Source organism: Pyxicephalus adspersus, chromosome Z (genome assembly GCF_032062135.1).
Source record: "Pyxicephalus adspersus chromosome Z, UCB_Pads_2.0, whole genome shotgun sequence".
Lineage (NCBI taxonomy): Eukaryota > Metazoa > Chordata > Amphibia > Anura > Pyxicephalidae > Pyxicephalus > Pyxicephalus adspersus.
The window spans coordinates 6,364,993-6,389,947 of NC_092871.1; the positions used below are offsets into that span (position 1 = coordinate 6,364,993).

The 24,955-nt window shown below is 40.3% G+C and overlaps 1 protein-coding gene across 1 annotated transcript in view; it reads right to left on the minus strand.

Annotated features, from left to right (window-relative positions):
* Positions 1 to 24,955, minus strand: part of DIAPH2 (diaphanous related formin 2) — a 659,108-nt gene that overhangs the window by 496,354 nt on the left and 137,799 nt on the right. Inside the window, 1 exon segment of the mRNA XM_072430145.1 lies at positions 19,152 to 19,291. Coding sequence (XP_072286246.1) covers positions 19,152 to 19,291 — 140 coding nt within the window.

Here is a 24,955-nt window from a genome sequence, read left to right on the forward strand (position 1 = left end):
TTTTAAATCGTGGACCAGGTCCATTCCAGGTTTGCTGGATCACCCAAGCTTCACTGATGAAAGTGTATCCACTCCAGCCTGTATCCAACTCATGCCTTGGAGAGCTTTAATACATCAGGTTCAATGTGTAAAAACTGATTGAATGGCATGACAGTCATTTATTCCTTTTCGTTAATAGGAGTCAATCAGGTTTGTTAGAAATCTGTGGAGTAACAATGGCATAAGTAATGCTCTTTACATCCTCCCCGGAGGATCCAGTGCATCATGTGACTGGCTAGAAAACACGGCAAAGTAATAAAAAAGTCATATTGCCGAACAAATTGTCAAAAAAGTCTTTCAATTTGCTTTACAGTATTTTTCCTGCTTCTAGTGCAATGGCAGCGTCAGTAAAACACGCTCATGACATAACACACTCAAAGGAAAAACAGAAACAAAACAAAGCAATGAAATGAATAATAAAAAACAAAAGTTGGAGGTGTATAGGCGATTCTGTTTGATTTTCTCAGAAAATCTACGACTAAAACGCCACATAACCGTAACAAGCGCCATACATTTTTAAATACCCAGGCAGCGTTTTCAGAATGCTATGGAGTAGTTACGGTAGATGGCGAAACGTTACCGTAAATCAAGCTTAATCGCAGTCAGAAAATAGCCGCAACTTGAAATCTTTACCCTTTTGGTAATTATGATGTCTGGAGGCAAGTTTTTAAAAGGATCCCTCTGCCTCTAATTATATATTCAGCTATAAATTTTGAATTATAAATTTGCTGCCTGTCTTGATACGCAAATGTCTCGTCCAGTTCAATATCAGGAGGGTGAAAGAGGTCCTCAAAACAAATAAAAATGAATAATAAATAAGTCAAACTTGTCATTTAGTGTTAAAGTAGAACTAAAGTTCCATCAGGCAATGTCCTTTCTGCAAGAAGTATTCTAACCTGCCTGATTGTTACTCAACGGTCAAAATTTGCAGAGTTGCGCATTCCGGGGTTTAGTCAGGAATACTCAGCAATTCTGTTGTGTTTGCCAGGACGGGATGAACTTCCAAAAACCTGCCTAGGAGTTATGTCATCCCGGCCGATCAATCTGGTTGAAGATAAGGATGAAGAAGGGTGGTTGGTGGGTTTACATATACTATACTTTTATTATTTCAGGAAAATAGAGAATCTGAATTTAAGTGGAATTCCCCTCTTAGACATTTTTCCCCCAGACTGCTACCCCTTCTAGATTTCCACCCAACCCTAAATGTTTGGATTCTTCCTCGCTTTCCAAAGTTTCAATATTCACCTAGGAAAAAAAAAAAGAAAAAAAAAAAAAGGGGGAGGGGGGGGGGGGAGGAAAGAAAAAGAAAGCAAAACATTGTTGCATTTCTCTCCCACCTCGTGTCCTCAACTTGGTCCTACACCAGGGGTCTTTTTTGGGGAAATTGACACTCATTATGCCCTTATGCCCATTCCCTGGGACACCAGGCTGTCATTTATGGGTCCCATGATGTACTTGCTGGGTTCAAAGTACTTTAGGAGTATGCATGTCCCTATGGGGTGAGAGCCAGTCCTAAATGCCACTCAAGGAGAAAAAAAAGTGCCTGTTATGTCCCTAAACTGGAATAAACCTGAAAAAGGGATTTTCAACGTAAAAATATATCATGGTGGTGGTTGGGGTTTGGTGGTAGGGGGAACTGCTGTATATTAATCATCTGAGGCTAAGATACAGACATATCAACCAAAGAACTGCTTAAAACTGCAAGTGGTCATTTCTAATTGCACCCTGAGAATATGGCATAAACTTCGGCATGAAGAACAAGAAAAATAAAAAACAGAACTATGAAAAAGTTTTTTTTGCAGAGATTCTTCTGTATTACACAATGATTAATATCCTCGGTTTCTAATTTGAAGATTGATTGCAAAGTGATGGAAAAAAAAATCTCTATTGGGTTAGCACGGAGTCATGGCAGAGGGCTGCACGCTAGGAAATGTTAAGAGCATTTTTTCCCTCCTGTTAATTTAGAATCGCCGGCTTGGCGTGGGCTCCAGGCTGTCTGGAGTCACCTCAGGTGATATTGTCCACGGGTGCCAGGGCCGTCAGGAAGCGGTACAGTACATTTCCTGTGCTGTGCATCCATCGCAGCCATCCGAGGCCTAGATCTTCCCTAAAGCTGTACAGGATCAAAAACTAACAACAATAGCAACATCCTAGCTAGAAAAAAAATATTACTCAAAAATGTTTTGTAATAATAGAAAATTAGAAAAGTGGAAATATTGGATACATTTTTGCATGCTCAGTCCATGTATGCAAATAAAAAGTCATTGTAACACTCCCAAGTATGAATGATTTTCAAAGAAACAATGCCTTCACCTGCGTTGAAGGCAAAGCACAGGAGCTTGAATTTGATTCTAAGGTGAAATGGAAGCCAATGGAGAGAACTACAAAGAGATGCAGAGGAAGTGGAGCAGAGGGAAGGATGGATGAGTCTGGATTTAAATCGTGGCTCAGAGACGGCACTTGATGGCTACATTAAATGTCTGACTGAGGGTAGCCCCTGCGGCAGAATCTTATTTTGTGACTATTGCAGTCTGATTACAGGGGGAGAGAAGACTAAGGACCTGCCTGCTCCTGCCTGCAGCAGACTCAAGGCAATACCCTCACCTAGGCAAAAGATATTGGACTGGGAGGTCAGGGGTGGATTTATTTTAATAAAAGGAGGAGGGTTTTCTAAAACAAATTATTCCTGTAAAATGTGATATGTCAGGAATTTATTCTTACAGAAATAAGTGTTATTGTTGGTCAAAGTGCCTTGCAGAAAAAACAGCATCCTAAATGTGGCGATACCAATGCAAGTAAATGAGGAGGCATCATCTAATGCTTCCCGATTTCAGTACGGTTATTGCCTTGGGATCGAGCGATCCTGCACAGCTCTCCAGGGTTGACACCTTGCCAGGCATTAGGACACTCGTAGCCCAGTTCTTAATGAAACAACGTCCACACATTTGACAGCTGGGAACGATAAGTGGTACCAGTACAGATCACGGACACTCCTATTCATTCTCTATAGAGCTGCTGCAGAGAGACACTACCACATAGCGTTTCCCAAGCGACTGTGGTTCCTGCCATGAGGGAGCTTTAAACTCCCCGCAACCTCATCTCCAGGGATTTGTAACATTTCTCTCCCAAAAACACATCCCGTGAGTATGCAACATTTAGCGGTTCCTTTGCCATTCATTTCCTAGGTTTCAGCAACTGTTGTAAGCCATTGACCCTGGATTTATATAATTTTATAAATTGGTCCCTGGAGATGCTAAATGTGTCCATTCAGGAGGCAGCGGCAATCTGAAAGAAGTCTATTATGGTTCAATTAGGGAATGATTAGTAATGGAATCCAATTACAAAATGTTGAAAATCTCAAAAAATAATTTACTTATTATTGCTTTGCACACAAGGAATTGGGCCAGCTCATGGCAAGTAGATTGTCCTTGCTCACTTACTGGCATTCCCCATCGGTTGGAGTCAATTGCCAACCAGTTGATATGGGCCTTCCAATACACTTAAGTTCTGGATATAGTTAGAAAAGGGTTAAACTCATTTGGATTCATCGCCACAAACAATCTTATCCATCTTCACATCTTTCCTGTATACTATAGAATGCCAGACTGCGATCTCTACTTTGCACGGCGAAAAACAAAAATATAAAAAAGCCATCCGCAATGCATATCACACATACGTAGACCAATGTGTGAAACAGATGGGAGATTGAAAAAAAATCTGTTTGTTTTGCTGTATCAACTACAAAAATGTTAAGACATTTCTGTGGGGAAATTAAATCAAGTAATGGAAAACTGTCGTCTTTAGGAACACCGGCGAGCAGGGCGGTCTGATCCTCGCGGTGTACACTAACCGGTCACCGTGGCATAATAAATTCCATGATAAAGACAAAAGTTATTTTTTTTACTGTAGTTTGGAACTGTTTGGGTAAATATTAAATACCACCCATTTATTTTAGTTTGTTTTTTTTGTCTCAACAAATGCAACTCAATGCAGCAGAATGATAATGACCTTTCAGTCTAACCAATCACCAAAAGAGCCTAAAAACTTTTGTATACCTAAAAATTCAGCACCAAATTGTAAAATATTTCAGCTTGCCAGTCCTTAAATGTACAGCCTGCGTATTTGTTAGAATTTTTACCTGGTGATCCTGCTGGTACACTTCTTGTCCTGGAGCAACAAGGATCACTCACTGCATTGTATCAGCATAAGCTGGAAGTGTTTTCTAGTAATCAGAAAAAAAAACATGATAACTGAGTGCAGCACCTCCAGAAAGTACTGACTGCAGCCAGGCAACAGGAATGTTAGGAGAGAGGGCAGGGACCAGGGATGAGGGGTGAGTGGAGAGGTTAGGGGTAATTTGGGGTGACAGGGAAGCAGGTCAGAGATTGCTTCAAGGACTGGTTGGGAGGGAGAAAAGGGGGAGGTCAGTTGGCGGCAATCTTACCGCCCAACCTCCCTGTAAGAGAGATTTGGTGCTTTTGACAGGGAGGCCGCTGAGGTCCTCAGAGGTGGTGCTATGCCATAAGCAAAGGTGACCTCCTCAAGGTGTGGGGGTCTCCTGAAGTGGTGGAAGGTAAAAGAGGGTGTTTAGGGGCTGCTGCAAACAAGTGGCATTCCTGAGGAAGAGGCCAGGTACAGGGTGCTGGGGTAGAACTCTCAGGTGGAGAAGAGTGGAGTTGTAGTTGGGGCCATCGAGGATCTGTACTAACCAGTACGATATGGGGAAATGTTGGGGAATTCCTACATTGTTATAGTAATGTTGCACTGATGTTGGGTATTTATGATAATTAAATAGGTTATGAAAAAATTTTAAAATTTATGAAAATATTATAAATTTGTTGGTAATAATCCAACCTCGGCCATCTAACCACCCTAATTTGTCAGTGTCTAATGGAAGGGGAGAGTGGAGTGTTAATGTCTGAGAGAGGAGCGAACCTTTGAGCTATTTGGGTCATGCACACTCCTAATCTCGAGCCAAAATGTAGCAAATATGAGAAGTTGACTGTTAGGCTATGTTCACAATGGAGGTGGGGTTGTGGTGCATCTACAGTTTCCTCAAGCCAGGGAACTGGTAAATTTAGCTTCCCTAGATTGCAGACCCATAGGGGATGAATAGCCGCAATGAGCGTTACCAGTACATTTTAGGAACTGGCACAGCGGTGCCAGTGTCCAAGTGGCTATGAAAGTGCCAGCCATAGGGAGCTGCTAGGGACTGGTCAACCCTAAAACAGGTCTCACTTATTTTCCACTTTTATATACCTGATCTTTACTTAGAATGCCATTTTTTATAGAAGTGGGAGCGCATCTTGCTCCCTGGGGATCAGCATTCTAAAAATGGTGAATAGAAGCACCATAAGCATGATCATAAGCGAAACTAATCATATTCCAATTTTTAAAAAGGTGCACTACAGCAAACATGGCAACCAGGGTGTATGTAAAAACACCAACGATGCCCAGTCAATGTGTTCAATGCCATGTGGCAACTTAGAAAATGGTGTTTATTGTTCACTTTAAATATGATGAACCAGGAATAAAAAAAAAATGTCAATGGGGTAAAAAATAGCAATTTGATTGATAAATGGAGAAAACTGGGAAACTGGAAAATACTGTTGCAGGTGACTACGGCCTTGCTTAATTACTGGCATGTTTAATGGTCACTATTCTCTTTTTAAAGCAGACAAGTTTGTAATAAAGAAACCAATCGGCTCCAATAAATTGGAAATTTTATATGCAGAAGGAGAAAAATATCAGTAGATAAGCAACATAAATTATTGAGGTATATGCCCAAGTCGTCGGCTCTGTGAAAAGGCTCCCTAATTGCGATTCTTTCTCATGTCTACAAAAAAAAAATGAAAAAGTTGTTTGAAAGTTTTAAATGGGAAAGTAGCGACCCAGCGGAACAAAAACTCGGTTCTCTTTGACTTTAATTAGCTGGAATATCTTTCATTTACCGCTATAAACTACTGGGTAACACCGTTTAGCCCCTTTCTTATGCTAACAAAATTCCATGCTTGTTTTATCCCAGTGATAAACGAACATTTATGCCCCCCCTTCCCTACCACCATCAATCGGTCTGCCTAACCACATAAATCAAATGGAAATCAAAGCATGATCACCTAATTAATTGATACTATACCGCCGACTCCCTGCCTCGGGGTATGCAGATTACAATGCAAAACCTCCCTTCTATCGACAAGCTGTGTTTCTTGGTTGGCTTAGCGGTTTACCGTAACACAAACTGTCACCTATGCAAGTGTCGGCATTCTTTGGAAAAGGAGGTTTTTGTCTGACATGAGTGGATAGGAATCAAGCTTCCAATTACTGGTTAAAGAAAGGGCACTTTAATGTGGTTTGGGAAATCATCATTGGTGCATTTAACCAACAGAGGAATAAAGCTTTGAGGATGGAAATATGCAAGTGGCCATTTTTGGCATTTTTTTTTTAAAGCAGGCCCAGAGATGCTCATACTGATCAGTAGCTTAGCTACAAACCTATGGGCCCCAATATAGAATCCCACCAAAGGTGCCCAGAAAAGATGAGACTTCTGGAACACAACATGTCGATTTCACTAGGCCAACTCTCACCGGTGAACCAACAGTTACCCCAAGTGGCAATGGGAGGGATATTTCCACCCCTGACCACCAACCATGCAGGCCAACATAATACCCCTTCTTTTCACCTGTGGGATTTATTGAAAGCCTCTGCTAAGCCTATTTGGAGGAAACAATCCTCCTCACCATATTGGTAACAATCCAATAGACCTTCCTAATGGAGAAATTTCTAACAAATACTACTTGAACAGGCATCAATGGGGTACGCCTTTGGAGACAATTAGGCAAGTCCTCACTAGAACATTGTCTGTCCAGATAGGTAGGAAGAAACTCCAGCTCCCAGGACAAGAAGAATGTATTGCTTAAATGTACCCTTAGGTTGAGAATTCCAAAAGATTTCAATTCCTCATATGTTCAAGTCTATGCAGAGCTCCTCAGTCCTCCAAAGGACACCACCACCAAAGGACACCACCTGCTCCTCCTACATCACTTCCTGGGAGGTCCTGGGGAATACTGATGTCACTTCCTGCTAAAGAATGCACAAACACCCCTTCCAGATTGTTAGAGCACAAATGCATACCCACTATGTAGCGCTGCAAAGTACTAGAGAAGCTGCATATATTTATAATTATGTTTCTCACCATGCACGTGTGTTATTATATAATATAGAACTATATAATTATATAATATATAATTACTTTATATTAGGTCAACTTCAGGCTAAATCCCCATTGAAGCAGGAAAAGACCATGTTTTTCATTCTTTTTTTTCTTTTTTTGCAATTCTGAATTTCATTTGGCCTGGCATGCTGGTTATTGTAGTATTATTGGCTCCCTCTTGTCTGCTTTTTCCATACTTGCAGTGGTATCTCGTCTGCTAGATCAACCCCTTTCCCTCACCTTGTGTCACCATAATTAAAGCAATCTGAAAAGCTCTGCCCCCATTATGCTTTTCCTGCATGAAGTTGCTATTCCTGGGCCTTAAAAACTCTCCAGGGGCTTTTTACTGTCACTGAACATGCACATTAAAGAGAGCCTGCCGCTACTTTCTACGACTAGAGCTGAATGCGTTCTCTAAGTGGGTCACCCATTCCCAGGATTAAAGTGTTAAATTGGAGTCAAGCATATCACAAGCAAACTCTGAATAGATGATGCTGCGCACAGCAGACTGCACGTGTACAATGCAACAATGCTGGCACAGCTACAGAAGGATTTCTTATTATACAAGGAGCATGCATACAGGAAAACAGCATTCAGAGGTGTGAGTAGATACAAAAAAAAAATTCCCCCTGGATGAGATCCATAAAGCAAAGATTTGTAAAATATAACATGCATTTAAACTGTTATTCATGAAGATTCTATTATTTGTACACTTGTACATTTGTTGGGAGATTTTTGCAATTCTCCCAACATTTGCAAAAATCTACAGGGTTTGGCAAAATGTATTACAGGTAATGCGTTGTTCAGACATTTCCTGTTTTAGGGTGACAACACACTGTCCTGGTCTCAGGTTTGGGAATCTGCATTGTCACATCCACTTCTGATGGAGATTACAAGTGGCCAATTCAGCACACAAGTATGTTAAGGCAATGTTCAGAAATGCGGTTATCACGTTCTCATTCAAGTAAACCGTCTGTCTCCAGGGAGATCCTCAATGTGGCTTCTTCCTGCATCAGCCCCATAGAAAATGAATGGGGGTGGCAGTGAGCGGTACCATTACTATTTACTGCTGCCAGCTGTAAAATGGTGCAAATGACCAAGCTGCTGTGTAACCCAACAGGAGCCGTGCAGGACCACCCAATACCAAGGCAGGTCTGAACCTACCTTGTCAATCATCAGGAAACCCACCCTGCAAAATGATATTCAGCCATCACTAGTGGACATGAAGCAAAAAGGATGCCACAGATCAGCAATGCAGCTGTCTATTGTCCACAGGGCTAATATTTTATGGCAGCCCTGACTGTCCACAATTTCTGGCCGCTCCTTTATTCAACAATGTTCTATAGATTTTTGGGGTGTCATAAGCTTACTGCTGGGTATCTACCCCGGTTATCAGCAGCCAGTTGAAGCCTGGGTCCACATTTAAGCCACAAAGTAGCATGGTGCAGATTGGAAAATTGTAAATTGGAATTTCTGTCCTGCTTCATCCAAACACACCTTGAATGCAAATTCCAGCAAACTTAGAGGTTAATACACTGAAATAAAGCTATAAACTGGAAGGAAACAAATAAAGCAATTATTAAAACAAAGAATTATAAAGCTAAAAGCAGCACAACATTCAAAATATGTCATTAATATAGAATACGCAAATTTTGCACATAAGATATCATTCCGTTGTCAGGTCGTGTGGTACTTTAATTGGTGGTAAAATGCACAGCCAACCAGGGACCTATCAAACTTTAACATGCAATATTGATATAATAGGATGCTGCAAAAATATTCCTTTGGTACGTCCATGTTTTTGGTCTTAAACTTGTGGCACGATATATATGGCGACGGTATGCAGAATCAGGGATGAACACTGATCCGTCATCAGACAAACGTAAAAATATATTACCCAGCAGGTCAGACTAGAAGGGCCATTCTGTCTCCATTCATCATCAATATTCTAAGATCCTCTAATCATTTCTGAACAGAATTTCTGCAGTCTGCTGGAAGTATATCTGAGTCTTCAGTGAGCTTATTACAAGGTGCTTATTTACAATACAATTATTCTTTTGATCGCATCAATAATTAGTGCAGTGCTTAGGGATCAGGAGCTGACAACATTATTAATTATGATACAGGAGAACACAGACTGCAGTACATATAACAAAAGTGAGTATTACATACAGATAGAGTCTTGTTATTTACAAATTCAACAGCCATTCAACAGCTATGATAAAGCCGGTTCAGTTTTTTTTAAATCCATCTGCCAATATTAAGTAAAACAATGAGTATAATTGCATATAAGTTATCTTGGATATTTTATTACACATAAGACGTTACTATATATCACAAAAGCATAGCATGACTTGGTGAATGAATTTGGTTGAACACTAGAGCTGAATGCGTTCTCTAAGTGGGTCACCCATTCCCAGGATTAAAGTGTTAAATTGGAGTCAAGCATATCACAAGCAAACTCTGAATAGATGATGCTGCGCACAGCAGACTGCACGTGTACAATGCAACAATGCTGGCACAGCTACAGAAGGATTTCTTATTATACAAGGAGCATGCATACAGGAAAACAGCATTCAGAGGTGTGAGTAGATACAAAAAAAAAATTCCCCCTGGATGAGATCCATAAAGCAAAGATTTGTAAAATATAACATGCATTTAAACTGTTATTCATGAAGATTCTATTATTTGTACACTTGTACATTTGTTGGGAGATTTTTGCAATTCTCCCAACATTTGCAAAAATCTACAGGGTTTGGCAAAATGTATTACAGGTAATGCGTTGTTCAGACATTTCCTGTTTTAGGGTGACAACACACTGTCCTGGTCTCAGGTTTGGGAATCTGCATTGTCACATCCACTTCTGATGGAGATTACAAGTGGCCAATTCAGCACACAAGTATGTTAAGGCAATGTTCAGAAATGCGGTTATCACGTTCTCATTCAAGTAAACCGTCTGTCTCCAGGGAGATCCTCAATGTGGCTTCTTCCTGCATCAGCCCCATAGAAAATGAATGGGGGTGGCAGTGAGCGGTACCATTACTATTTACTGCTGCCAGCTGTAAAATGGTGCAAATGACCAAGCTGCTGTGTAACCCAACAGGAGCCGTGCAGGACCACCCAATACCAAGGCAGGTCTGAACCTACCTTGTCAATCATCAGGAAACCCACCCTGCAAAATGATATTCAGCCATCACTAGTGGACATGAAGCAAAAAGGATGCCACAGATCAGCAATGCAGCTGTCTATTGTCCACAGGGCTAATATTTTATGGCAGCCCTGACTGTCCACAATTTCTGGCCGCTCCTTTATTCAACAATGTTCTATAGATTTTTGGGGTGTCATAAGCTTACTGCTGGGTATCTACCCCGGTTATCAGCAGCCAGTTGAAGCCTGGGTCCACATTTAAGCCACAAAGTAGCATGGTGCAGATTGGAAAATTGTAAATTGGAATTTCTGTCCTGCTTCATCCAAACACACCTTGAATGCAAATTCCAGCAAACTTAGAGGTTAATACACTGAAATAAAGCTATAAACTGGAAGGAAACAAATAAAGCAATTATTAAAACAAAGAATTATAAAGCTAAAAGCAGCACAACATTCAAAATATGTCATTAATATAGAATACGCAAATTTTGCACATAAGATATCATTCCGTTGTCAGGTCGTGTGGTACTTTAATTGGTGGTAAAATGCACAGCCAACCAGGGACCTATCAAACTTTAACATGCAATATTGATATAATAGGATGCTGCAAAAATATTCCTTTGGTACGTCCATGTTTTTGGTCTTAAACTTGTGGCACGATATATATGGCGACGGTATGCAGAATCAGGGATGAACACTGATCCGTCATCAGACAAACGTAAAAATATATTACCCAGCAGGTCAGACTAGAAGGGCCATTCTGTCTCCATTCATCATCAATATTCTAAGATCCTCTAATCATTTCTGAACAGAATTTCTGCAGTCTGCTGGAAGTATATCTGAGTCTTCAGTGAGCTTATTACAAGGTGCTTATTTACAATACAATTATTCTTTTGATCGCATCAATAATTAGTGCAGTGCTTAGGGATCAGGAGCTGACAACATTATTAATTATGATACAGGAGAACACAGACTGCAGTACATATAACAAAAGTGAGTATTACATACAGATAGAGTCTTGTTATTTACAAATTCAACAGCCATTCAACAGCTATGATAAAGCCGGTTCAGTTTTTTTTAAATCCATCTGCCAATATTAAGTAAAACAATGAGTATAATTGCATATAAGTTATCTTGGATATTTTATTACACATAAGACGTTACTATATATCACAAAAGCATAGCATGACTTGGTGAATGAATTTGGTTGAACATTTGCTAAGCCAGTAGGAAACCAAGCTTGGACAAGTTCACCCATCATTACCCGTGATTGGGGCCATTATTGGAATTTCCCAGGCTCCCCTCCACCATTTCTAGGGCTGCATACACATATGCAGTATTCATAGCTCAAGACAATCTTTTATGATGGTTTCCAGCAACAAAGAAAGAGCTAAAGATGAATAACTGAGTGCTGTTCTGTTCTATAGAGATGGAAGGAGTGAGAATGAGATAGCAGCAGCCCGTTGTGCTCTTCTCCTTCAACATGGAGCTGTCCTTCTCCATTGGTTGCTAATGGATCCATCTGATGATGTCAGGTACAAGCAGTAATGCTCGTCTCGGGTGAGAATCATTTAATGCATGTACATAACCTTAAACTGCCAGTATTGCAAAAGAGTGACAACATTGGCCTGATTTATTAAAGCTCTGCAAGGCTGGAGATGATAGACTATCATGGGAGAACCTGGGCGATCCAGCAAATCTGATATAGATCTGGTCCAGGATTAAAATTATACTAATAGCAAGAATCATCGTCTCCCAACTGGGCCCCTACTTCACACAGCCCAGGAATGATCTACTCATTATATCAAATATGCTGCAACAGCTCTGAGTTGCAGCTATTATTATTCTTAATAAACAGTATCTATATAGCACTAATATAATATGCAGCGCTGCACATTAAATAGAGGTTGCAAATGACAGACACAGAAGGCGAGGAGCGGACCCTGCCCAGATGAAATTACAGCTATGAATGCTAAATCAAGTTTTCCAAAAAGCCAAAAGTATTGCAAAAAGCAAAAACAAGGAAAAAAAAAAAACATAAAAACCTTACACACAATTATTTATATTATATGGTCATTTATTTGGGTTTGTTTCTATTTTTATTGTTCAGATATTGAGGAAAACTCTGTCTCTGTACAATTGCTCAGGATCTCGTTCATGGGGGTTGCAAACTAAAAATAACAATATAAATTCAGTATTGTGAGTTTTTCACAATGTGCATTAGAATCTGCAACAAGTCAGATAGAGCCCGTCTGGCCCATTTCCTAGCTGGAAACACCCTGCATCATCCCTTACCAGCGTCATTCATTTATTAAATTCTAGCTCCAACAATGTAGCTCAGGCATTGCTACAGCTCCCAATATTTTTCAGCACTCAGCTAGCCCTCCACAGCAAAACACAGACCTAGGGGTATTTGTTACTTTGTTTTTAAACCTTAGAAGTGATTAAAAATAAATCATTTGTGTTTCAAAGAAAAGGCAAAGTAATATAGCAGAGAGGTTTTTGGATTCCTTTTTCCCCTACCTTTGTATTACCGGGCAAGTTATCTAGAAATTGTTCTCATTAACCCTGCTATGGTTACCTTTACAAAAACCTCATGATAACTCACTTTCCTCGCCATATTGCTCATTAAAATAATCACTATACGCTGCAATGAAACTGTAAAATGATCCATTTCCTCCTAGGGAAGAAGTGAAGTTGCATCTACAAGGATTATATCCATATTTTTCCTCCAGCTCGCTGAAGTTAGTTTAAAGGCTAATCTCAACAGGTCTATGAAGTGTTTAATTGATACAATTGTATTATGTGGAGCCTGGCTGTCTACAGTCATCACTAATGAGTTCTGTGAAAGCCTGCTGGCCTTGTCCATCCGAGGTGGGTTTAACTCTTTCGGATGCAGTCAATATTGGAAAGGTTGAACATCATTAATCTAGATAGTGTGATATACGTTATTATGGTGCTGCAGCCACTGGGGCGACGCTGAGATGTAATTGTAATGTAAGAGTTTTTAGGCTTTAATCTTTCAGAGTTACTTATTTGAAGTTATATTAAACCTTATTCACACTGTATTCTTTAGCAAAATCCTAAGTGCAGTTTACTTTGCCCTAAATGTCTGCTTTTTGGGTGGCTATGTTGAATTGCAGGGACTTCTAGAGATCAGCGTAGCTACTCCAACTCCAACAACTCCCTGTTGTGAAGGCATTCTGTGTTGCACCCCATACACTCAGACTCACATCTCAAGCCATACCCATGCTCCATCTGCAATGGCATTTATTGGGAGCTGCCCCGGTGTCCTATGACTGTACAGTGCACTCTATAACCCAAGCTCCCCATTGGCCACGGCCGCCACAGGCCAAGCTCCCCATTGGCCACGGCCGCCACAGGCCAAGCTCCCCATTGGCCACGGCCGCCACAGGCCAAGCTCCCATTGGCCACGGCCGCCACAGGCCAAGCTCCCCATTGGCCACGGCCGCCACAGGCCAAGCTCCCCATTGGCCACGGCCGCCACAGGCCAAGCTCCTCATTGGCCACGGCCACCACCAGAACAAATAGAGACTCTCCCCACTAGGCATTCAAACAACAAAAAGCCCCGACAATGATTTTAACCACTCACAAATTCTAGATTGATATTCCCTTTAATGATTTCTCAGAGGGACATTTGTGCAGACGTGTAATTACTGATTCACAACTACATGCTAATCAGCTGCTTACAACTATATACACTTTTGTCCATAGCAGGCATTTACAACAGTTCAACAGTAAGGAATGTTTGAAAACCCATTGGTTTTCAAACACATCTGCAAACACTTATCATTTTAACTGAAGATACTATTAAGACGCCCCTATAGCAACCTATTAACTGCTGCCTTTAAGTACTAAATATAAAGCTAATGTGACCAGACCCCTAGGGTGGTGAGTGCAGCTTTAAGTTTACATGGGGTATACGGTAGCGTGACTCAGCAACCCAACACCATAAATCTGACTACATACATCCACAAACTAATTTATCATCTTCTGTGCTGCGAAAGACAATCGCATTAATGCCCCACTTCCTCTTAAAGAAATACAATGTTATCTTTCTGCTCTTCTCCTATCCCTCAGTTACCTTAGGTAACCTTGGCTGCTCACAGCGGAAATCTACCTTTATTGCTGCCCTGTCCCTCATCATACCGGTTCTGTCTTCATTATTGAAGAAGAGGATCTGGGAGATTGTATCAGCAGGACCCAGATATCACTTTTTATTTTCCCTACTTTTCTGTAAACTGTTAAACTCAACTTTTGTTGAAAAAAAAATAAAAAAAATAAAACTACTTAATTTTACTGCTCCTGTTCTCTAAATACCGAGACAGTGATTGCCAAGTAGAAAGGTCTGTCTTCCATATTGCCAACTCTTCTCAGCCTCAACAAAAAGTGCAGCAAAAATTCTGTGATGACTTCTGGAAAAAAGTAGTCAGATAAACAGGGAATGTGTATCCTACAGCTGGCGATACATTGTTACGGGATGTAGGAGCCATGGAGGAACCATTGTGTACAATGGGGCAAAATGGGTATTCAACTTGGCTAGCTGGAAAGGAGTATGGGGGAATGCGTGACATCAAGACATAAGACACTGGAAAGCCATATACAGAACTTTTTATTTCTGCACCACCACTTTTTGTTGCATTAGTGGTATAGTGACAGGGTCACTTTAAATATTTCAAAGCATAAGAAAAAAAATGAAAGCCAAAACATTCATTTGAATTAGTGTCATTTAAAATATTGGTTCCATAGGCTGGATTGAGAATCCAGGATGATGCAAAAGGTTTCTTGCTTTTTCATGTTTTATTTGTTAAGGAATGTTGCATTAACACGTTCTATATTGACTAGGCTGGCTGTGTACAATATTGACTGAAATTAAAAAACCACCTGCAACTTTTCTGGCAGGGGGCAAATCATAATGTATTCAATATGCATCTTGGTGCGCTGTACTGCAGATGTGTTGGCAGCTACACATGCATTGGGGTGCTATTCTATACAAATGGCAGCCCTGTGCTATACGCTTTATTGTATCAATGTGAAAGAGCCCTAAGGGTCCAATTACACCCACAGATATTAAAACACATTTTTACACATGACAGCAGCAGCATATAAAAATACATGAGGTGTGGAAATGCAAGAAAAAGCACAGAGAAAGGTGAGAACATGAATAAATTGTTTACAGATGTTGCATGGAAACAATGGATTCTGTGATTTAAACGAGGGCTGTTTCTGATGGGTGATGAGGTTGTGCCCATGGTTGAGATGCAACTTGTAGAAGCTCACCAATGGCTGTTAGGAATGGTCGAGCGGCTGGCCAGGTGCCAACTGAATGGAGCTGTCCTTGATCCACTAATACCACCACATGCTCCAGCCCTTATAACTTATCTTTTTTTTTTTTTTTTTTTTTAGTAGTAAGGGGAAAAATAATACAAGAACCAGCAAACTGATAATTTTTTGAGATTCAAGAATTCAAACAGTTTTGCTCAAATTTCCTTTACCTACAAAAAAGTGCTTTCCTATACTTAGCCATGCAGCTGCAATTTGCTGTGGCCACTTGCATGCTTTAAACCTAATCAGCCCTAGCTGCAAGCAATTACCCACATGCTTTTTCATTTGGGGGTACCCCAAGAGCTTACCTTTTAGTTTAACTAGGGTTGGTAAACACTTGCAGCAATCTAGGGTTAATGTCTTTGGCCACCACTGATTATAAAGTGCAGCTTTAATGTCATATTGCAAACAACAGTAACAATGTTGCATTTTGTAATATACTAAATGACCCCATTAATCTTGTAAAAGCCCCCTAATATGCCAGCCAAGATATGGGGTGTCTGTACCTGCATAGTCCATGCTGAGCCTTACACCCTCCCTCTGCTGAAGTTTTGTCATGGAAGAGCCCCTCAGATTATCTGTTCTGATTTCCTTTGCATGGGGTCTCTGGGATGATGACTGTTTTGCTATGGGAGTTCATCAGCACAGGTGAGCTCATTAGTAGAGGCTCCAGGTGTGCTGCTGGGGGTGCATCTAAAAAAGACTTGCATTGTTATTGAGGCTTAAAGGGGACTGGATTTTAGGGAAAAGTGACAACATTCATCTGGTCCCCCTATTTATCCTAAACCCATTTTACTGTACATTTACGAGCGCTGGGATTGCACATGAATCTGCAGGTGTTGAAACATTTTAAATCTGGGTATTACACCATTACACCCCCTGCTATTCTGCCTATGGGGAGGGGGAAAGAGGGAGCAGCTTTGTTAATGGGAAGGCAAGCTGATTAATGGACATGCAGTCACAGAAATAGACCCACCACTAGGTGGCACCCTAAGCAATTCACTTGCCTGTTCCTGGCCTTGGCCACCACCTTTAGCCAGTAGTTTTCCTTTAGGGGATCAGAGCTTTTGAGGAAAATTGGTCCTCAAAGGGGATCCTGCCACCTTCAGACAATGTAAACTGGCAGATTTAGAAGAAGGGGAAATAGTGGATTGCAATAGTTGATTGCAAACAACTGGCTGGTCTGCATAAAAAGTAAAAAAATACGCATGTTTTTGTCAGCCATCAATTTTCATGGCACATTGGTCATCAGAGGGGATCTTGCCACCTTTAGGCAATGTAAACTGGCAGGATCAGAAAAACAGAAGCAAGGAGAGCAATTGGGAACAACTGGCTGCTCTGCATATGGGAGGAAAAAAAAAGCAAAGTTTTATCAGACACTCATTTACTTCCAACATATAGCACAGCCACTATTAGATAGATAGGACATGCCCTGCCTCTAGATGGTGCTGTTCAACCACTGATGTCTGCTGCAGAAGCTGCTAACCTCCATCAACTCAATGTGCAGAAACCCTGCCTGTATTTTCAGGTCTGAATAGAAGAAAAATATGTATTGCACACTATTATACTGCAGATATATACAGTGATGTGCTGGTAACAAAGGGAAGCCTTGCCTCTGCCAGCATGCACACCCCAAAATAAAAAGACTCCATGCTAAACCCTTTAAAAAAACCCTTAAACCTCATAAAATTTCCTGGCTAGATTAGTTATTCTCCCTCGCCGCTCTTAATCTGTTTTTTTGCTTTTTGAATAACGACTCAAGTAATAAACATAATTGTTCTTTACTGCAACATTTTTCTTGCAAACCCACAACTTTCATAAATTGACATGACAAATAGGTTTTTCACTAGGAAATGCCTCATTGCTAGCCTACTCTATAGAAGAACTCTCCGAATGTCTTATCGATTCATCTGCAGTAATTTAATTTTATCATGTTTTCTGGGGATGGAAATCAGGAAGAATCATTCACTGTTCAAGAGGAACAAAACCCCCAAATATGCATTTATTTTTCAAAGTTAGTTCAGCTATATTAATTTTAACATTATTTGTTCGGCATGGTTTGTTTGGATCTGATTCTATGCCGACATGGTTAAATGTCATACACTATATGGACAAAAGTAAGTGGAACCTCCCCTCTTCAAACAGTTCATTGCTGGGTCTCTAGTAAAGTAAGTACCAATAATTCTACAGCATGCTAGACATAGAGAAGCCTTTTATTAATATTATTATTATTACACAGTATTTATATAGCGCCATCCTATTACACAGAGCTGTACAAAGTCCATAGTCATGTCACTAGCTGTCCCTCAAAGGAGCTCACAATCTAATGTCCCTACCATAGTCATATGTCTTTAATACAGTCTAAGGTCAATTTTGGAGGGAAACCTAACTGCATGTTTTTGGAATGTGGGAGGAAACTGGAGTACCCAAGCAAACACGGGGAGATCCCGCAAACTCCATGCAGATAGTGCCCTGGCTGGAATTTGAACCTGGGACCTAGCACTGCAAAGACCAGAGTGCTAAACACTGAGCCACCATGCAGCCTTTCTCAACCTTTTTACCCCTGAGAAACCCTTAACGCATATTTCAATTTATTGGATGTCGCAGGATTACCAATTATGATTGGGATAAAGGCTCTACCATTGATGGCCAGTGGGAAAAACAGTGTTGGCCAGTGTTCTCATGGACAACCAAAAAGCTCATTAGTGTCATGCATATGGATCTACCAAGTGGTGTTGGCTACAGGATTATGGACATGACATCCATCAATGACTGAGGAACTCCCCAGAAATCCCCGGAGGAAGCCTCGTTGAGAATAGCTGTGATGGACAATTGGGCTCTTCCAATCTTGTGGTAACAGAATGTGCCCCAGAGTACAAAGCCAGCTTCATAAAGACATGGATTGATGAGGTCTTGATTAGAGGAACTGTTGAGTAAAGGAGTGTTCTTCAGAGATCTCTAACGCAACCCTACTGAGCAACTTTGGGATGAATTTGAATGCCAATTACAAACAAGGTCTTCTTAGCCAAGACCAATACCTCGCCTTACAAATGATCTTTTGGGTGAATGGGCACTAAGTGCCCCCCAGAGACAATCCCAAAGGTTGTGCAAAACCTTTGAGAAGTGTGGACGCTGGTATAGCTTCAATGGGGGATAATGCTATATCAGTAATCAATCCCATTATGGCCAGGTGTCAATATTTGGCAGGCACAGCATTTTCATTCAGCAAATCTATTTGATTTTAGGTAGTTTTGGAAATGTTATTCTTTATATGTAAGCCTTGTCCAGTGGCTTTGACAAACGTCAGCAACTTGCTTCTTCAAAGCATGTAACTTTGGCATTACAAGACTCGCAAATCTGCCTGCCCCTTTTATGAAGCCTTCTAATAGAAGCTAAAAAGCTGACCTACCTCACTGGGTTGCTGGTTAAGGAAACTCGCAGAGACTCCAAGCAATTGAGAAGTTTGTCGTCCGTGATTCCGGAGCGAAGTTCATGGACGTACTCTTGCGATGAGAGCGTGCACTCATGCTTGTTGTTTTTTAAGCCTCCCTGTTGAAGAAAGAGACAGCAGTGGGTTATGGGTAAATCTGTATTTATTAATTTACCTTTATAGATTCATCATAAATAACTTTAACCAGAATTAAAAGAAGTGCCTGAGGTTTAAAATGCAAAAGGAAGAAGCAATACAAGGAGCTAATCAGTTAAAGCACTGACAAGAAGTATTCTGATCAGAGGAAAAGAGAGATAAGCACATCACTGTGCCGCTTCTCCTCTCACTGTACAATCACAATTAGGGGTGGGTCTAAGTAGGTTGAATCTGAGGACATCTAGTGGCAGGAAGAAATACTACTAGAAAAATCTCTTAATTAAAAGTAATTACAAAAGTATTTTAAAATGATTTGTTATTTCATCGTACAATTCACTATTTTTTTTTATTCAGTTTTTTACAGGCATTCTGCTTTTTGGGGTGAATGTTTCAGTCTTTTTGTATATTTTATTCTAAACCATTATAGAGACCTTTCCACCATTTTTCCATTGGTGCCATCATTCTTTACATTGAGCATCTGCTCACCAGCTGAAAACTTAAATCAGGTTCGCAGGAGGTGTGCCTGCAGTGTAAACAGATGAAAAACCCCTGGCTGTAAAAAGTATTTCCAGCTCTTATATATAATGTAACAATGCTGCTATAATGGAGGGTCTGAATCTGCCTTAGTAGCTTTCATTCATCTGTTGCAAACAGAACCCAGATGGGTTAAGGAAGAAGCAGCACTAGCAGAGGGAGAACTCATCAAGATGTTGCTGTCCCTTCTTTGTCCAATCAGAAGGCTGTGAGTGTCTTTTTAGCCAGGCTTGAAGTATATGAAAATGCTGTCTTACAAGAGTACTTTGATCATTAGCTGAACATTTAGCAAAATATTTTGGCAGGTAACACTCTTCATTTGTATATTTGTCAGCTGAATACTTAACTACATGTCGGAGTTCAGCTTTAATAAAATACTCCATTTATAATTATTGGAAAAGAAACAAAAAAACAAAATGCAATCAATGTCAAAGGAGTAGTGGAATGAAATTTTACTTTTTGAAGATGACAGCCATCAAATCCACAGCTAGAACTTAAAGAACAAAGCTCAAAGGTACCATAAACCTTGTGCTCAAATCATAAGTTTACACTGCGGCCTCCAGGAGTCGTATGAGGCCAGCCGCCACCGAGACCTTCCTAATTCCTTGGCCTTACACTGTAAATCCTTCTCTATCAGGCTCAATGATCCGTGACCAGAAAACCAGAGGAAGAAAATCATCTGCAATGAATGAAGAATTGGTGAGGTACCTAAACTCATTATCTTCTCGACTCCTCAGGGAGATGAGCAGATATAAGTCACTGGACACTGAATTTCACCACGCAGCTCTGGGCAGCTGAAACTTGACATATGATACCTTATTTTAGCAAGCAATGCAACAATATTCAAGGATCAGTAGGCAGCATGGTCCCTTGGAGGTTAGCTCTTAGTTATTTTGCAGTGATGAAGCTGCGGGTTCAATTTTGTAGCATGGTGGTTGGGACCGGTGGGTGATGAGGCATAGACTAGAGTAGAGCAAATCCTTTCAGTAGTATTTTGGAGGCTGTGCATTATCTTCAGTCAACCGTTACAGATAGGTTGCATATGTTTCAAGGCCACAATATTGCCACCCAGATTGGTTTCATTGTCATGGACAGAACCTCACTATACCAAAGGCTAATCATCGCTCTTTCATCGCTCTTTCATCGCTCTTTCATCGCTCTTTCAAGACCTTTCAGCAGTATTTTGGAGGCTCTGCATTGACCCCAATCAACAGGTACGGGTGGGTTCTATATGCCTCAAGGCCACACTAGTTCCACTTCCAGAATGGTTTCATGGACAGAACATAACTAGGCCATAGGCTAATCATCACTCTGCCTTTCCTGGTCAGCATACTATCACCGATTTGTAACTCCAGGCCTCCAGAGGGATTAATAATTACCATCATGGAAAGCCACCAGAGTTAGTCAACTTTATCTCCAGGCTCTTTGTGCCTTGCTGCTTCTCTTTAGAGCTTGAGCAACCCTGGCCCCTAAATCTATATTTTGATCTTCATCAGCTCCTTCTTGTATTAGTGCCTGCAATATAAAGAGAGGTCATCTTTTATAAACTGAAAAGACTCATCACAACTGACTCTGTCTTTATGAGTTTATATATGTTATTTAGCAAAATCATGCTAACCATTAAAGCCTATGCCCATCTTAAATGAGATCTGTAACCTGGTTGCCCCAATTGTCAATATTCAATTTCAATATGTTCTAATAAAAATGGACAACCATAAATAAAATACCCATATCTGCAAATATTGTGTGTGCCAAATCTTGCCTTCCAATGTTCCATTGTTCCAATAGGAAAGTATAATAGGTTTTGTAGCAGGTTCATGACAGTGATTGACATTAAACCCTAGCACCTGCCATTTATTAATAGGAGTTTGCCACTATTTTGGGCATCAGATGGTTGCCAGGAAGTTCGGAGTCGAGATACTCATTCAGCCTTGAGGAGCCTAGGCATGATCTGCAAATATTTTTTTCCAAAATTGATGATCATTAGTAGCATATAATTGGTTATTATTCTGATGTCATCACCAGTGCTGTATATTTCTTGACTATTTCAAAGCCTTTTCATATGGGAGAGTTGAAGATATTCATTACAATGAAATATAGAAAAGATATCTCGACCTGAACAGATTACAAGAGAACTTTGTGGAATTAATACTGCAATTTTCCATAAACCAGATACACGTATGTATTATTTAATTCTGCCTGTGCAAACTCGAAGTTCATATCAAGCCCCAAATGAGCGGTCGTGTTTTTTTCCTCTCCTCTATCAGATCAGGACTTATTGTTTCACGGTGATGAAAAGAAAATTATTAATGTGGCTATTTACCTGTTTTCCTTGTTTGATAAAACACACGGCAGCGCGGCACATATTGGCCATAAATTATTCAGGCAATTTGCATGTTTTCTAGAATCTGGCGTTAAACTTATCAAAGTGTGTGTGTCATCTATTAATAACATGGGAGGAAATGACTGACAATGTAATAAAGATTTTATAGTGTCTGTCACTCTGGGATGAATATTACATGTTGTGGTAAGCCATTACCATCTATAGCACGAGAAGACAAAGCTGAAGCCATTCTGCAATTATATGAGGACATTAAAATTGAAAGTGAAGAGGTTTCATCAAGGATTGTACGTGTGCAGCTAAGGTTGACCATTCGCAGGATGAAATTCAGGAACCGACAATCGACGATGACTTTACTAAGAATGATGGTAATTGCACCAATGTTAAACTTTTTGTATCGTTTTCTTGGCCAACAGTTTTGGGTAGGTCACCTCTTTTCTATTAGTTTAAATGGTAGGCAGTATATTTTTGAACTATATTATCCATATAATAAAAACTTGTGCTTCTTAAATTAAGGCCAATGGACCTTCAATGGAACACCAATATGTTCCCAATGGTCCTTAGCTTTTCTATAGGATGGCACTGGATAGGTAACTCCTACAACCCATAGAAGTAGTTTGTTCCTATAACTCTTCTCATCCAGGACTACGTCTTCTTTGTGCCATTGTCAATAAACAAAGTGCCAATATATTAGTGGAGAATGGAGAAAAGAATGAAGTTCTTGGATTATCTGATACAATTGAATTTCATCAACTTCTTTCCAGTTTGCTTGTGTCCATTTTGCAAGACAATCACATAAAATGAGCGAAGACAATTTTGCTAAAAAGCAAAACATAGGTGAGAAGCAGTGCAAAAAAAAGTAAAAACATCTGGATAATAAAGTGGAAGAACGTTGCATGTCCAACCAGTAATGGCAAGAGTGGTATCTGGCTTCAGGTGAAAATGGAGGTAAATATGGTCCTCTGTGTGGTCCAGAAACTATACAGCTCGTCAATGAGACATCAGCATTTGCAAACTCCATGTAATGATTTAAATTTAGTAGGCAGGTTCTGGAACAAGTACAGGTAAGGCAAAGTAAATCACTCTTATGATGTCTGCAGTTACTTATGGGTCATAGGAGAGATATTTGGTTGCATTGCAGCACAACTCAACCCCCCATTGTAGTGGCTTCCTCACATCTGAGGGTTAACTATACTGCTTTGTTTATTGTTGATGAATATTGCTGATGAAATGTCACAACTATCAAAATAATTACAATTGCTTTCATCAGAAATAAGACAGCCCCATGGATTATGCATAGAATTTTTTTTCCTGCCAAAAATATGATTTCATAAAGACATTTAAATTAGAATAATGCTAACAAATATTTGATTCAATTCTGTCCAAGAACTAAGTTTATTTTCATAATAGAAATGTCCCCCTTCTTTTCTGGAAATGCTTCTTTTGATGACCTGCTTCTTTTGATGACCTGCTTCTTTTAATGACCTGCATTTACACCTTTACATATTTAGGGATTTATTTATAAAGCAATGAATCTGACATTTCCTGAAACATTCCTTTGTGGAGACTCATTCAGGTCCATGTGTTTCAATAGCAGTAACTGATTCTTCACCAGGTAGCGTTTCACGGAAAGTCAAGTTTATTGCTTTATAAATACACCACTTAGTGTTCTGTTATGGGGTCCTTTGCTGAGCCAGGGCATAACTTTCTAATCAAAGTGGACCTTATATTAAATCAATTTTTACAGTGGCTCCATGCTTAAAATTGTATATATAATTTCCCACAGTGATCAAATTTCTGTCCTTTACAATGCCTTTATCGGCTTTTCTTTCCAGAAAGAGGCAACCATCTATGTTCAGGTATAATCCAGGTCACCATCTACTTCCTGGGAAAAGATGGCAGCATAGAGATGACAATCATGTAAATCCAGGTTCCTGTGAACTTCGATTAATTAGGCAGTTAATTATGCTCACATATGTGTAACACAGAACAACTTTTACTGCAACCTTTAGGCCTCTTTCCGACTTGTAGTAAACCACAGCTGTGTACTGGATGATCAATCACGCTCCCGACTGCCTCCAAATAACCCAATTGAAGCAGTTGGGTACCATTGTATTAGGGATGAAAATTTCCTCGAACTTCCAATGGTTCCGCGAAATTTCAGTGAACCGATTTCGCAAAACCATCGGAAGAGGAAATAAAACAAGAGGATTCCCAGAGCTGCATTCAGCCCTGGGAATCCTCCTGTTTGTGATCCCCAGGGCACTAGAGGTTAATTAATCTCTAGTGCCCCGGGGATTGCACACTTTTCTCAATGAATGCAGCCACGGCTGCAATCATTGAGAAGATGCCCGGGAAAGGAGATGATACATTTGTTACAGATAGGGGATCGCAGAGAATTTCCAAAGCTGCATGATGCAGCCCTGAAAATCCTTCTGTTCGGCAGGAGCTCAACCTTTGCTTACATTTTCGGTAAGCGAGAAAGGCTTGAAATGGAACCTAATGTTGTGGTTGCATTGCATTTGCAGTGGGGTTGCAGCATGGTTCCTGGACGCAACATGCTTTTCCTTTGCTGTCAGAAGAATTGCACCACCACCGTAATTGCAAGGGCAATACATGTGCACTGCAGGTTGCTGCTGCTGGGCACCCTGAGGCTGCTAACCACACAGTTTTATACCACAAGCTGACACAATCTAAATACCTGTACAATTTGCACTTGGCTGCTTTCATAAATCCAAATACAGATCAACTC